Source organism: Hemiscyllium ocellatum, chromosome 31 (assembly GCF_020745735.1).
Source record: "Hemiscyllium ocellatum isolate sHemOce1 chromosome 31, sHemOce1.pat.X.cur, whole genome shotgun sequence".
In the NCBI taxonomy this organism is placed as follows: domain Eukaryota; kingdom Metazoa; phylum Chordata; class Chondrichthyes; order Orectolobiformes; family Hemiscylliidae; genus Hemiscyllium; species Hemiscyllium ocellatum.
In genome coordinates this window covers 55,344,000-55,358,998 of record NC_083431.1, presented here as the reverse complement: position 1 = coordinate 55,358,998, position 14,999 = coordinate 55,344,000, and the positions used below count along the sequence as shown (strand labels likewise).

Sequence of the window (14,999 nt, the reverse complement as noted above, 5' to 3'; positions counted from 1 at the left end):
AAGCATTTGAGTTAGAATGATCACTGATTAGATTAGCAATGGAAAAGAGTGGAAAGCACGCTGTGCTGGAACAAGATGGGACAGACAAGGGAACCGAGAATCAGGAGTCAAGTGACAAGGGAGATGGAGAATATTTTGAAACAAAACAAAGAGTGTAAGATGCATTTCAGGTGAACTCTTCAAGTGGGAACTATGTTACATACAATATAGTGAGGGAGAATGCAGAATTCAGAAAAATGATAATCTTATACTCGATTCCATCCATAGGAGGTATTGGAAGATTGAGAAAAGGCAAATCTGACAGTTTATTCATGAAGGAACCTTGCTCGAAAATTCAAAGCTGGTCAGTCTATTATAAGTGGTAGGTAGGCTTTTAGAAATAATAATCAGGTGGGGAAAAAAAAAGGCACTTTTTTTGGTTCACTGACAAACTGTGGGTGTCACTGACCAGGTCACATTTAGTGCCCATCCTATTTGCTCAGATAGCAATTAAGGGTCAATGACACTGCTATCTGCAGTCACATGTAGGTCAAACCAGATATGATTAAAAAATTTTCCCAAAAGGACATTAATGAATCAGGTAGGTTGTCATGACAATCATCAGTGGTTATGTGGTCACCATTAAACTCTCCTTTTATTTTTAGGTTGTTACTGAACTCTAATTTACCATCTACTCTGGGGGGGGGGGGGGGGGGGGGGGGGGGGTGGATTTGAACCCATATTCCCAGAACGTTTAGCCTGAGGTCTGAAGAGGTTTGAGTTAATTGTAAAGGATATCAAGAAGATATTTGTAAAGGGCAGCTCATATTTAAATAATCTAACTGACAAAACTCCACATAAAAAGAATGGTCAACAAAATTTAGGCTCACTTGAATGGGAAGAATACTGACTTGGCCTGAAAAAGAAATGGCTTTAAGACAGAAATTAATGAATTGCAGCAAATTACTTATTTTTATACACTGCTAAAGAATCCTCAAAGGAAATGTGATCAGAGCATGTGAATTTTATATTCAGTTTGAACATGAGACCCTGGGTCTGAGTCTACTGTTTTAAACTTAAATAAAAGCAATTACAAAGGTATGAACATAAAATTGGCTAAACTACAAATAGACGCACGCCCCTAACTGCACTGTGCAGACAAAGCATGCCCCAAGCAAACTACACGGACAGATCCTCATGCACTTCTGAATTTCTCAGAGATCTCTCAGTTTAAGGAAATGATAAAAAGAGATGACTTATTAAATTCTTTCCAGCTGATATGTAAAAACAATGTTAAAATCCAATTTCATGACTCCACCATTGACTGACAACAAAAACACGTGATAGTAGAAAATAAGAGAGTTAATACGGTTGGTCAGTCCATTTCTTCTCCTGGTGCTGTATCAGAAAAGGCCAATAATGCATTATATTTTGTTGATTCATATATGAATATAAAAAGACTGATATTTTAGTGCAAAATCATGTGGTTATTTGTCTACTGAAAACCAATGATGCACCCATCTACAAAAGACAAACTGGGAGCTGTCATTATTTCAGATGCATTAGCTGTTTACACCTTTTAACTTTCTGCCAAAATATTCTGGGGCTGCCTCATAAAGCCATTCAGGATCTACTACACACAAGTCCCGAATGTAGCATTTGGATGTGTGCAATAATTCATTGTACAAAATATAGGAAGGTTTGCAGTTGAAGAGGACTGAGGAAGGGTGGATAGCTACAGGCTGCCGGGTGTCCAGGGTTGCATAAGTCCCATCCAGCTGCAGCTCTGCAGCATTCAGAAAGAGAGCGTGAGCCAAGCACTGGCGGATATTGCTGGTGTTTGAACGAGAAGACTCCAAACGAACTCCAAACTAAAAGAAAAGCAAATTCAAATCACATCATCACAAATGTATTTTTAGTAAGAATTCTGAGTCAGCAAAATATCGCTAATTTGTAGAGTAATACAGTGATAGAAAAGCTAGGGACATTCTGAGCCAAGTTTGGCGAAAGGACTGAGCCATTTTATGGCACCGGGCCTGCGTTGCAACAAGAAAATTAACCAAGTTACTTGGGCCTGCTCATCATACAATGGGCACTGTTGATTGTCTAAATGTCAACTAAAGTAGGCTGGTAAGTGCTTTCCTTGAACAGTCCATCAAAAAGTAGCACAACAGCCAACTGCTTGCAATCTAAGATATCTAAAATTCTTAGGGTGGTTCGAGCAAAGTTGGAAAAAAATCATAGGATCCCAATAGTGCAGAAAGAGACCATTCAGCCCATCACGTCTGGACTGACCCTCTGAACAGCTTACTACCTCACACCAAATCCACCCTCCCACCTCCGCCCCCCCCCCCCCCCCCCCCCCCATCTATCCTTGCAAACCCACATTTACTTTGGCTCATCCACCTTGCCTCCATATTCTTGGAGGCCAAAGGGAGATTTAACATGGCCAATCTACATAACTTGCACATCTTTGGACAAGCTTTTAAATAAACCAGCTTTTGTATCATTTCTTTATTAACATGGTGACAATGTCATGAATTACACATACTGCACAGAAACAAGCCGATCGGCCTGATCATCAGAATTCCCATCCTACCAACATTGTGGGTCTACCCACATCAAGTGGACTGCAGCGATTCAAGCACCACCACCTTCTCAAGGGCAAATAGGGATGGGTTGTCAATGCTGGCCAGCCAGCAAAGCTAAAGTCCCACACAAAAAAAGATCCTTACTGGTGTTTACACTTCACACAGGTCTCCTTTCACCTTGCTTCAGGCCCATGTAACAACTTCTAACATTAAATGATAAAAATAAAGGGGGAGGGTATTTAAAATGTTGGCAGTCCCACAGCAGAGACACCATCCCCTGGTTTGGACCAGGTGCTTCTGGCTGCTGAGGAAAGGAAACGGTCAAGGCTCCAAACACAACTTTTTAGGTAAAAACAATGACTGCAGATGCTGGAAACCAGATTCTGGATTAGTGGTTCTGGAAGAGCACAGCAGTTCAGGCAGTATCCGAGAAGCAGTAAAATCGACGTTCCGGGCAAAAGCCCTTCATCAGGAATAAAGGCAGAAAGCCTGAAGGGTGGAGAGATAAGCCAGAGGAGGGTGGGGGTGGGGAGAAAGTAGCATAGAGTACAATAGGTGAGTGGGGGAGGGGATGAAGGTGATAGGTCGTGGCCGGGGGAAGGGTTTTTTAGCCCTTGTTAGAATCAGGTTGTTAACCGTATAATGAGAATTACAAATATCACACCCAAAAAAGAGGAATTGAAACACCCAGCAAATACAAGCCATCTGATTGGAAGTCAATGGCAGAGACGTTTTTTTTAAAAACAATAATCTGAGACACAACAAAGAAAATGTTTGGATAAATAAATGAATGCTTACATTTGTTAAGACAAATGGCACTTGATTAATTTGATCAGGTGCCTTGAGGAGAGTAGTGCAGTATCAGTACTGCTGTGTAAATCCATTTGATAAAGGCAAAGTAATCATATATTAAACCGTTATATTCCGAGCATCTCTTAAATTTCCTAAACCTCTCCTCCAGATTAACTGAAGATTTCATAGTAATCTCTTGCAACTTTTATTTCTTTACTCTTTCATGGGATGTTAGCATCACTGATAAGGTCAGTATTTGTTTCCCATCCCTGATTTCCCTTGAACTGAAGGCAGCTAACATTGCAGTGCATTTGGAGTCACATACTAATTTCCTAAAAGGACACTAACAAACAAAATATAAGTTAGAAAAAGAACCATGGCAGAACAAGTTCAGCCACGTGGTGTCTCAAGAGACGAAGGTAAAATAACTCAACAAAGACCGATATTCCGTCACGAATCAACCCTTTATTTACACATGCAGAGAGTCCTTGACACTGATGCAGCTCCCTCGGAGCCAACTCTCAGAATAAACAGGATGTCTGATACACCTGTCCTTATCTGTCAGCCCCCAAGGCTCTCTGACTGGACAAGATTAACAGCCCCAATCAGTGAACTCTTTCCATGAGGTCCACCTGGCTTACCTCGTTACAATCACTACATGAGGCAAGGCTAGGTAACCTCTCCTTTAATGCCAGGAGTATTACAGACAAGACAAATGAGTTAATGACATGGATTGACACATTTGAGAACAAGGAGGCAGTCTGTGAGAGAAGCTGGAGAACATTGGTAGAGTGTTAACTGAATATTTTCCACCTGTCTTTATTCGGGAGAAGGAGGATGCAAGTATGGAATTCGTGAAGATCGACTGTGAATTTCCTGAGCAGCTTGATAAGTAGTGAGGAGATATTGGAGGCTTTGCATCTTTAGAAGTCTCCAGATCTGGGATGAGTGTAGCTCAGTGTTACGGGAGACAAATGGAGAAAATTACAGGGGTTCTGATCCAGATTTTTAAATGGTCTCTGGCCACAAGGGAAGTGACAGAAGATGACAGGACTGCTAATGTCTTTCTACTTTATAAGAGATAGAGGAGAAAGTGAGAACTGCAGATGCAGGGGATCAGAGACAAAAAGTGTGATGCTGGAAAAGCACAGCAGGTCAGGCAGCATCCGAGGAGCAGAAGAGTCGATGTTTCAGGCATAAACCCTTCATCAGGAATGTCATGTAAGAGGAAGACCAGGGAATTACAAACCAGTGAGGCTAATGTCAGTGGAAGGGATATCATTGAAGAAAATAGTGAAGGTGAAATTAATCCCCATTTAGAGAGTCAAGGTTGATCAGGGATCGAGACAATGACTTTGTCAGAGAGAAGTCATGCCTAACAAATCTGGTGGAATTTTTCAAGGAGTTGCCCAAGTGTATGATGAAAGTAGGGCAGTTGAAGTCATTTGGATTTCAGTAAGGCTTTTAATAAGGTCCCACATGGGAAAGAAGGTAAAAGCTTATGGGATCCAGAATAACTTGACAAGCTATATCTGGAACTGGCTTAGTGACAGGAGACAGAGGGAGGTGGTAGAAGGCTGTTCCTGTGACTGGAACCTGGTGTTGTAGCACAGGGATCAGTGTTGAGTCCCTTATTGTTGATGAAATTCACAAACGATGCAGATGAGACTGTGGAGGTGATGATATGTTAGTTTGTGGATGATGCATAAGATTGACCGGGCGGTTGACAGTGAAGAGGAAGGCTTAGGTTGACAGAGTGGATATGAACAGACTGGGCAGATGAAAATAAACCCTCATAAGTGTGAAGTGATGGAGGAAGGAGGGATGAAGCTGAAAATGTGTTGCTGGTTAAAGCACAGCAGGTCAGGCAGCATCCAAGGAACAGGAAATTCGACGTTTCGGGCCAGAGCCCTTCATCAGGAGAGTGTGCCAGGCAGGCTAAGATTAAAGGTAGGGAGGAGGGACTTGGGGGAGGGGCGATGGAGATGTGATAGGTGGAAGGAGGTCAAGGTGAGGGTGATAGGCCGGAGTGGGGTGGGAGCGGAGAGGTCAGGAAGAAGATTGCAGGTTAGGAGGGCGGTGCTGAGTTCGAGGGAATCGACTGAGACAAGGTGGGGGGAGGGGAAATGAGGAAACTGGAGAAATCTGAGTTCATCCCTTGTGGTTGGAGGGTTCCCAGGCGGAAGATGAGGCGCTCTTCCTCCAACCGTCGTGTTGTTATGTTCTGGCGATGGAGGAGTCCAAGGACCTGCATGTTCCTCGGTGAAGTGGGAGGGAGAGTTAAAGTGTTGAGTCACGGGGTGGTTGGATTGGTTGGTCTGGGCGTCCCAGAGGTGTTCCCTGAAGCGTTCCGCAAGTAGGCGACCCGTCTCCCCAATATAGAGGAGGCCACATCGGGTGCAGTGGATGCAATAGATGATTTGTGTTTAGGTGCAGGTAAATTTGTGGCGGATATGGAAGGATCCCTTGGGGCCTTGGAGAGAAGTAAGGGAGAAGGTGTGGGCGCAAGTTTTGCATTTCCTGCTGTTGCAGGGGAAGGTGCCGGGAGTGGAGGTTGGGTTGGTGGGGGGTGTGGACCTGACGAGGGAGTCACAAAGGGAGTGGTCTTTGCGGAACGCTGATAGGGGAGGGAGGGACCCCACCACCAGGAATATATTTCCCTCCCCTCCCCTATCAGCGTTCCGCAAAGACCACTCCCTTTGTGACTCCCTCGTCAGGTCCACACCCCCCACCAACCCAACCTCCACTCCCGGCACCTTCCCCTGCAACAGCAGGAAATGCAAAGCTTGCGCCCACACCTCCTCCCTTACTTCTCTCCAAGGCCCCAAGGGATCCTTCCATATCCGCCACAAATTCACCTGTACCTCCACACATCATCTATTGCATCCACTGCACCCGATGTGGCCTCCTCTATATTGGGGAGACGGGCCGCCTACTTGTGGAACGCTTCAGGGAACACCTCTGGGACGCCCGGACCAACCAACCCAACCACCCCGTGGCTCAACACTTTAACTCTCCCTCCCACTCCACCGAGGACATGCAGGTCCTTGGACTCCTCCATCGCCAGAACATAACAACATGACGGTTGGAGGAAGAGCACCTCATCTTCCGCCTGGGAACCCTCCAACCACAAGGGATGAACTCAGATTTCTCCAGTTTCCTCATTTCCCCTCTCCCCACCTTGTCTCAGTCGATTCCCTCGAACTCAGCACCGCCCTCCTAACCTGCAATCTTCTTCCTGACCTCTCCGCCCCCACCCCACTCCGGCCTATCACCCTCACCGTGACCTCCTTACACCTATCACATCTCCATCGCCTCTCCCCCAAGTCCCTCCTCCCTACCTTTAATCTTAGCCTGCTTGGCACACTCTCCTCATTCCTGATGAAGGGCTCTGGCCCGAAACGTCAAATTTCCTATTCCTTGGATGCAGCCTGACCTGCTGTGCTTTAACCAGCAAAACATTTTCAGCTCTGATCTCCAGCATCTGCAGACCTCACTTTTTACTCGAAGGAGGGACGAAACAAAGGAATACTTAATGAGCTTCCTAATGTTGCAATTCAGAGGATCGTGGAGTGCTTGTCCACAGACTGAAGGCACCAGGACAAATTAATAGAGTAGTTAAAAAGGCAAATGAAACTCTTGCCTTTATCAGTCAAAGCATAAATTATAAGACTTGGGAGGCTTTGTTCGAGCTGTACAGAACTTTGGTGAGGCCACAGTTGGAGCATTGTGTGCCGTTCTGGTCACTGTACTATAGAATGCGATTGCACTGAAGAAAGAAGATTCACCAGGAGGTTGCCTGGGATGGATCTTTCAACTATGAAGAGAGAATGGATAAACTTAGGGGTTTTTTTGGGGCAGAGAGGTAGAGGGATGAACAGATAGATTGTATAAGATTATAAGAGGCATGGGTGGGGTAAAGAAACAGCAGCTGTTCCCCTTAGTTGAAGGGTCAATAGCATGGGGATACAAGTTTAAAATGAAATGCAGAAGGTTTAGAAGGGATTCAAGCTTTACGTTTTCACCCAGAGGGTAAAAGAATCTAGAATACACTGCCTGGGAAGGTGGTTGAGAAAGAAGACTTCATAGCTTTTGAATAGTACTTGGATGAGCGCTTGAAGTATCATAACATTCAAGGCTATGCACCAATTGCGGGGAGTGTAGGTGGTACAGACTTGATGGGCTGAAGGGCCTCTTCCATACTCTTGATTCTGATGGGTATTTAGAACAACTGATAATAGTTGCCATGGTTACCATGACAAAGACTGGCTTTAATTCAGTTAATAAAATCTGGAATTCCACCACTGTCCTAGTAGAGTCCTTTGAGGACTCAAGTCCTCAAAGCATTAGCCTGGGTCAATGGATATAGTTCTATAACTACATAATTTCCTTCCAAGTTCTTAATTCTTTGTACCAGCTGAATAAATCTTGGCTGCAATTTCTTCAAACTCTTCACATCACTTGTAAGTGGAGGTGCATGGAACTGAATTCCAGCAGAGGTCTAAAACCATCTGTCATGATATTTCACCAGTCTGTCTTCCTGAAAACTGTTATTATCCTCCTCACTATCTGTTAACTGTCAGAGTTTTATACCAACTGAAAACTTTAAAATGATTGCCTTTATATCCAAGTCTAGATCATGAACATATATCAAAAAGTGCAGTGGTCCCACTATTAGTCGCAGGGAGGAGCATCTGAATTTTAACCTCGTCCACACCGGCACCTCCAGGTCATGGAGAAAAGAAGGAAGAGTGGTGACTTGATGGAGGTGTACAGGGTAATGAGAGGCATAGATAGAGTAGATAGCCAGAGACCTTTCCCCAGGGCAGAAATGGCTGTCAGCAGGGGTCATAATTTTAAGGTGATTGGAGGAAGGTATCGGGAAGATGTCAGAAGTAGGTTCTTTATGCAGGGAGTGGTGGATACATGGAATGCATTGTCAATGGTGGTAGTAGAAACAGAGACATTAGGGACATTTAAGCGAGTGTTGGACAAGCAAATGGACAGCAGTAAATTGAGGCATGTGTGGGTTAGGTTGCTCTGAGATTAAGATAAATGCTTGGCACAATATCGTGGGCTGAAGGGCCTGTACAATGCTGTACTGTTCTATGTTCTATATAAACTTGTGTTCAGTCTGAAAAACACTGTTCACCAGCCCTGTCAAGATTCTTTAGCTCAATCCACTTTGTTGCCTTTAAATTCCATTTGTGCAAGAGTTACTGCCAAAACGTTTTTGTTTGCATTGGTGGGTTTTGTCACCATCCAGTTCTATTTTATTACAAATTTCACATGTTAAAATAACCAAATTATATATCAAAATAGATATATTTAGATTCTTATTATTCCTCTTTAAATCCACCAACTCACACTTGATTAAACTGAAATAAATTTTCCACTTACATGCCCGGCCTGAAAATTGGTTACAACCTCAACTATGATGGTTCCTGCAGACTACGTACTTCCTCTCTCTGTGAGGAAGAATCACATCAGGCTGCTTCTTGGCCACTGGTCTAAGGAAACTGGAATTGATATCAATTGAGCCATCAACCAGAAGGAGGTATGTGAACTGGTGAGAAATTCATTTTTACCTTTGCACAAATGTCACGCAGTTGACATCTAACTTCTGTTACCATTGCCATGTTTCGGCCATTCACGAAGTTCTCTCTACACCATTCCTGACAAGGAGGCATTAAACAAAAGTAGGAAGTTATATATTACAAACAAAATGTGTTAGGCACACAATTGTTACAGTTATCACAAGATAGATAATGCAACCCAGCAACTAGGAATCATATTAAATCCCCCCTTCATCAACTGTTCACCTCCAGATAGTGCTAGAAAAGTTAAAAAGTCTTAAAATTGATAAATCTCCTGGCCCCGATGGGATACATCCTAGAGTTCTGAGAGAGGTGGCTGAGGAAATAGCGGAGGCATTGGTTGAGATCTTTCAAGAGTCACTGGAGTCAGGGAAGTTCCCGGATGATTGGAAGATCGCTGTTGTAACCCCCTTGTTCAAGAAAGGATCAAGACAAAAGATGGAAAATTATAGGCCAATTAGCCTAACCTCGGTTGTTGGTAAAATTCTAGAATCCATCATTAAGGATGAGGTTTCTAAATTCTTAGAAGAGCAGAGTCTGATTAGAACAAGTCAACATGGATTTAGTAAGGGGTGGTCATGCCTGACAAATCTGTTGGAATTCTTTGAAGAGGTAACAAGTAGGTTAGACCAGGGAAACCCAGTGGATGTGGTCTATCTAGACTTTCAAAAGACATTTGATAAGGTGCCACATGGGAGCCTGCTGAGCAAGGTGAGGGCCCATGGTGTTCGAGGTGAGCTACTGGGATGGATTGAGGATTGGCTGTCTGACAGAAGGCAGAGAGTTGGGATAAAAGGTTCTTTTTCAGAATGGCAGCCGGTTGACGAGCGGTGTCCCACAGGTTTCAGTGTTGGGGCCACAGCTGTTCGCATTATATATTAAAGATTTGGATGAAGGGACTGGGGGCATTCTAGCGAAGTTTACAGATTATACGAAGTTAGGTGGACAGACAGGTAGTACTGAGGAAGTGGGGAGGCTACAGAAGGATCTAGACAGTTTGGGAAGCAGTTCCAGGAAATGGTTGATGGAATTCAACTTGAGTAAATGCGAGGTCTTGCACTTTGGCAAAAAGAATAAAAGCATAGACTACTTTCTAAATGGTGAGAAAATTCGTAAAGGCAAAGTACAAAGGGATCTGGGAGTGCTAGTCGAGGATTCTCTAAAGGTAAACATGCAGGTTGAGTCCGTGATTAAGAAAGCGAATGCAATGTTGTCACTTATCTCAAGAGGGTTGGAATATAAAAGCAGTGATGTGCTACTGAGACTTTATAAAGCTCTGGTCAGGCCCCATTTGGAGTACTGTGTCCAGTTTTGGTCCCCACACCTCAGGAAGGACATACTGGCACTGGAACGTGTCCAGCAGAGATTCACACAGGATGATCCCTGGAATGATAGGTCTAACATATGAGGAACGGCTGAGGATCCTGGGATTGTATTCATTGGAGTTTAGAAAATTAAGGGGAGACTTAATAGAGACGTACAAGATAATACATGGCTTGGAAAGGGTGGACGCTAGGAAATTATTTCCATTAGGCGAGGAGACTAGGACTCGTGGACACAGCCTTAGAATTAGAGGGGAGACATTTCTTCAACCAGAGAGTGGTGGGCCTGTGGAATTCATTGCCACAGGGTGCAGTGGAGGCCGGGACGCTAAATGTCTTCAAGGCAGAGATTGATAGATTCTTGTTGTCTCGAGGAATTAAGGGCTATGGGGAGAACGCTGGTAAGTGGAGTTGAAATGCCCATCAGCCATGATTGAATGGCAGAGTGGACTCGATGGGCCGAATGGCCTTACTTCCACTCTTATGTCTTATGGTCTTATACTTGGATGTACTGAACTACAATACCCAGAAAACAGTCACCACAAATCATGTTGAACATTGTTCACCAATGATTGCACATCCCCAATTCTAAGCTTATGATGAAGCAGCTGAAATAGTTGGGCCTAGGACATTATCCTGAGGAACTCCTGCAGAGATGCCCTGCTGCTAAGACTTTCAACCACAAACATCCTCCTTTTTGCTAAATATGACACCAACCCGTGGGGACTTTTCCCTGATTCGCATGTTGCTAAAGCTCCTTGATGTACACTCTACTTAATGCTGCCTTGATGTCAACTGTATTCTTTTTCCCCTCACTTCTGGAATTCTATTCTGTATGTTTAGACCAAAGCTATAATCTACTCTGGAGCTCAGAGTTCCTGGAAGAACCCAATCCGAACATCAGTGAGGAGATTCGTGTGGAGTATCGCTGAGTAGCTGGGTCGATTATTCTTCTTCATAAAGATTTTCCTCAGCACATTCTAGGGTTGCTGTGCATTAATTATTGGAGGTGGAGAGTTGCAATCTAAGTTTAACTCAATTCTCATTGTATAATCATTGGTGAAGTCAAAGGCTATTCCTCTTATTTGATCTAAACTGTCAAGCTCTCTCCAAAAATAAACTTCAAGAAATAGGTTTTACCTTATGTCCTCCTACATTCTTAAAAGCCTGATATATGTTCAGTAGGGTCATGTGATCTCCCTCACTTGAGATGAATCTCTTTCTCACAGAGTGTGCTTCTTCCCGTTTAGTGTGTGGATTGTACAGGACACTGTCCACAGAAAGCAATGAAACAATGGTCAAGATCTCTTCAGAACACTGAAACTCTGGAGACAGCAGGACAGCCTGTCAGAGAAAAGAACATATTTACATTTACATCATTCCTTACACATCTATCAGGAACATTACAGTTTCTACACCACTGATAGGCCATTTGGCCAAATGGGTGTTTATGCTTCACAGAAGTTTCCTCCCGTGTGCCTTCATCTGGTTCCATTAGCATATTGATCTATGTCCTTTTCCCATATGTTCATCTCATTCCCCATGAAATACGTCAATGTTATTCACCTGAATTACACCCTATAGAGGTGATTTCACTTTCTATTTACTAGCTAGGTTACTTTCTACTGAATTTCTGATTGCTCCTAATGGTTTCTTTCCTCCCCTCCCCAGAGAAGGGAGATGGAGGTCATCACTTCAGTTCCCTCCTACATAGGTAATGGCTATTTTGCCCCTGCTTCTCAGAAAAGGATGACGTTCAACCTTCCCTTACTGCACTTCAACCCTATACCTTCAGAGAATGGTAGTTCGGAGAGTTCCGTTTTGTATCACTGACTTTACAGATTCACTTCAGTTATTTTCACTTATTTTTACTGTTAAAGAACATTTCTTTAAACCTGAACTGAGGGCATGCAAACCCACACATTAGTCCATGGTGCCTGGGCAAAGGGAGTGACTCTTCATTGTATTGAGTTGCCATGTTGGCTGGAAGTTGGTTCTTGCTGCAGTGGTTCTGGAATCACATACAGACCAGGCCAAATAAGATGTGTATCCTAAAGGATATTCATGAATCAGATGACTTTTTTTAAAACCCAATAATTAATAACAGTTTTATAGGCAGCATCAACTAACTTTCAATTCTAGATTTCTTTTTATTATTGATTATGGGATGCAGGGATCACTGGCTGGGCCAGCATTTGTTGCCCTTTCCTATTTGCTCTGCAATTGATGTCTTCATGAACCACTGCAGTCTATGCACTTTAGGTAGATCCTAAGGGAAGGAGTGCCGGGAGTTTGACCCAGTGATACCGAAAGAATAGCAACATACTATCAATTCAGGATTAAGAGAGTGGCTTGGAAGAGAGCTTGCAGATGGTGGTGTTCCCATGTATCTGCTGTCCTTGTCCTTCTATATAGCAGTCATGAGTTTGGAAAGTGCTACATAAGTGCTGCACCATCCTTGGTGAATTTTTGTAGTGTATCTTGTGGATGGTGCAGACTGCTACTACTGAGGATCAGAGGCTGAAGAGTAAATATTTGCAATGTGTTGTGAATAAAGTGAGTTGCTTTGCCTTGAATGGTGTTGGAGCTACATTCACCCACTCAAGTGGGGATTATTCCATGACACTCTTGACTTGGGCCATGTGGATAGACTTTGGGGAATCAGGAGATGGTTTACTTGCTACGGGTTTACTTGCTTTCATGGCTTGTGCAATTTAGTTTTTGATCATTTACAATCCCCAGGATGTTGATAGTGAGGGATTCAGTGATGCCATTGAATGTCAACTCAAATGAATACATTTTAAATTCTACCATCTGCCATGTTGGGAATTGAATTGGTAACCCAAAAATGTTCATCTGAGCCTCTGGATTACCACTCCAGTGACATTACCACTCTCTTTAAACAAAGCAACAGTTGTTTTTGCTGATGACACTGTTGATTGAGATGGGAGATGCCACAGTGAATAGAGAAGGGAAGGATGAAAAGAAAGACTTGTCAGTCTTTAGGGTTGCAGCAAGGCTGTAACATAAATTCCTATTATGCAGGAGTTGAAGTCAAGTTTATTATGACTACTGTCCGCCAAGCTTCTAGAAGGTCACTCAGGTTCAATCAGTAGTTAGGAAGGCAAATGCAATGTTGGCATTTATTTTGAGAGGATGTACTTCTGAGGCTCTAGAAAGCTCTGGTCAGACCACATTTGGAGTATTGTGTGCAGTTTTGGGCCTCATAGTTTAGGAAGGATGTACTGGCCCTGGAGTGGGTTCAGAAGAGGTTCATGAGAAAGGTCTCAGGAATGAAAAGCTTAACACTTGTGGAACGCTTGAGGACTGTGGGTCTATAGAAGAATGAGGACGGATCTAATTGAAACTTCAAGATTACTGAATTCCCTGGACAGAATAGATGTTGAGAAGATGTTTCCATTGGTAGGAGAGATTAGGTCCCAAGGGCACAGCCTGAGGAGTAAAGGGAAGACCTTTTAGATCAGAGATAAGGAGAAACTTCTTCAGCCAGACAGTTATGAATCTATGAAATTCTCTGCCACAGAAAGCTGTGGAAGTCAAGTCAGAGTGAGATAGATAGATTTTTGATTGTCAAAGGGATTGAGGAAAAAAGCAGGAGAATGGGATTGAGAAACTTATCAGCCATGATTGAATGGTAAAGGAGACTAGATGGGTGAATAGCCTGATTTCTGCTCCTATATTTTATGGTCTAATTCAACACAGGGAAAGGTTTGTACCTAATCATCTGTGTAATCATTCTGTACAATTTAGAATTGTATTGTATTTAATTGATAATTGATATTGTATAAAAGTGATGTATTTAATTTTGGACACTGATGAGTAGAAGCGCAGAAGTAGCGACTTGGGTTGCTATAAACATTGAAACTGCCAGGACAAAAGGGTTAAAATAAATAATAAGAGCACATTACTGCAGATGCTGGAATCTGAAACCAAAAGAGAAAATGCTGGAAAATCTCAGCAGATCTGGCAGCATCTGTAAGGAGAGAAAAGAGCTGACGTTTTGAGTCTAACTGACCCTTTGTCAAAGCTCAGCTTTGACAAAGGGTCAGTTGATTGAGTTAAGTTGTCTTTGCGATGTGGGCATTGCTTGTTATTGTCCATTTCTAACTGCCCTTGAAAAGATGAAGGAAAGCATCAATACTTCTTGGACTGCTACAATCCATGGGTGTGGGTACATCCGTAATGTTTTTCGGGAGGCTGTTCCAGGTGTTTGACCCAGTAACACTTAAGGAACAGCAATGTATTTCCAAATGAGAATGGTGAGTTATTTGGAGGTGAACATACATACAGTGGTGCATCTTATGCTTTGTCCTAGATGGTAGTGGTTGTGGGTTTTCTAGTGCTTTCTACCTTGGAAAATCTGGGTTCCAGAGGGAATGCTGCCATTTTCTTGCCCAGTTGTGTCAGAATGATCTGGCTGTCTTTGCACTCGATTGCACCCAGTAGCTCAAGCTGTTCAATAGCTGCCCGCACCGCATCTGTGGATACACAAAATCAGTTTCGACAGACGTTAAAGAGCTGACACCCACAGAGCACAACAGAATACTGGAGCTGGATGAATGTCAGATCATTCGGGAGGCGGAGGGGACTGTGAGAGGAGTTGCACAGAGGTAGTTACTCCACAGCCACGTGAAGAAGGTTACCGTCGGGGTAGGAAAGGGAACCGGCAGGCACCACAGGGATCTCATCTGATGGTT

At 43.4% G+C, this 14,999-nt stretch overlaps 1 protein-coding gene across 1 annotated transcript; it reads right to left on the bottom strand.

Annotated features, from left to right (window-relative positions):
• Window positions 1-1,085: 1,085 nt before the first annotated feature.
• Window positions 1,086-14,782, bottom strand: LOC132830498 (ATP-dependent RNA helicase DHX33-like). The gene is made up of 4 exons (XM_060848256.1): window positions 14,653-14,782; window positions 11,422-11,625; window positions 8,951-9,037; window positions 1,086-1,850 (listed from the first exon to the last, which is right to left on the bottom strand). The coding sequence occupies exons 1-4, from the start codon at window positions 14,686-14,688 to the stop codon at window positions 1,542-1,544; spliced, it is 636 nt and encodes a 211-aa protein (XP_060704239.1). The 5' UTR covers window positions 14,689-14,782; the 3' UTR covers window positions 1,086-1,541.
• Window positions 14,783-14,999: the final 217 nt, after the last annotated feature.

Coding starts and splice junctions, on each gene's coding strand:
- LOC132830498 (XM_060848256.1), bottom strand. CDS start 14,688: ATGGCAGCATTCCCTCTGGAACCCAGATTTTCCAAG. Junction 11,626..14,652: donor TGGAACCCAGATTTTCCAAG/GTAGAAAGCACT, acceptor TTTCTCTGACAG/GCTGTCCTGCTGTCTCCAGA. Junction 1,851..8,950: donor TGCGTGACATTTGTGCAAAG/GTAAAAATGAAT, acceptor CTTTTCTTTTAG/TTTGGAGTTCGTTTGGAGTC.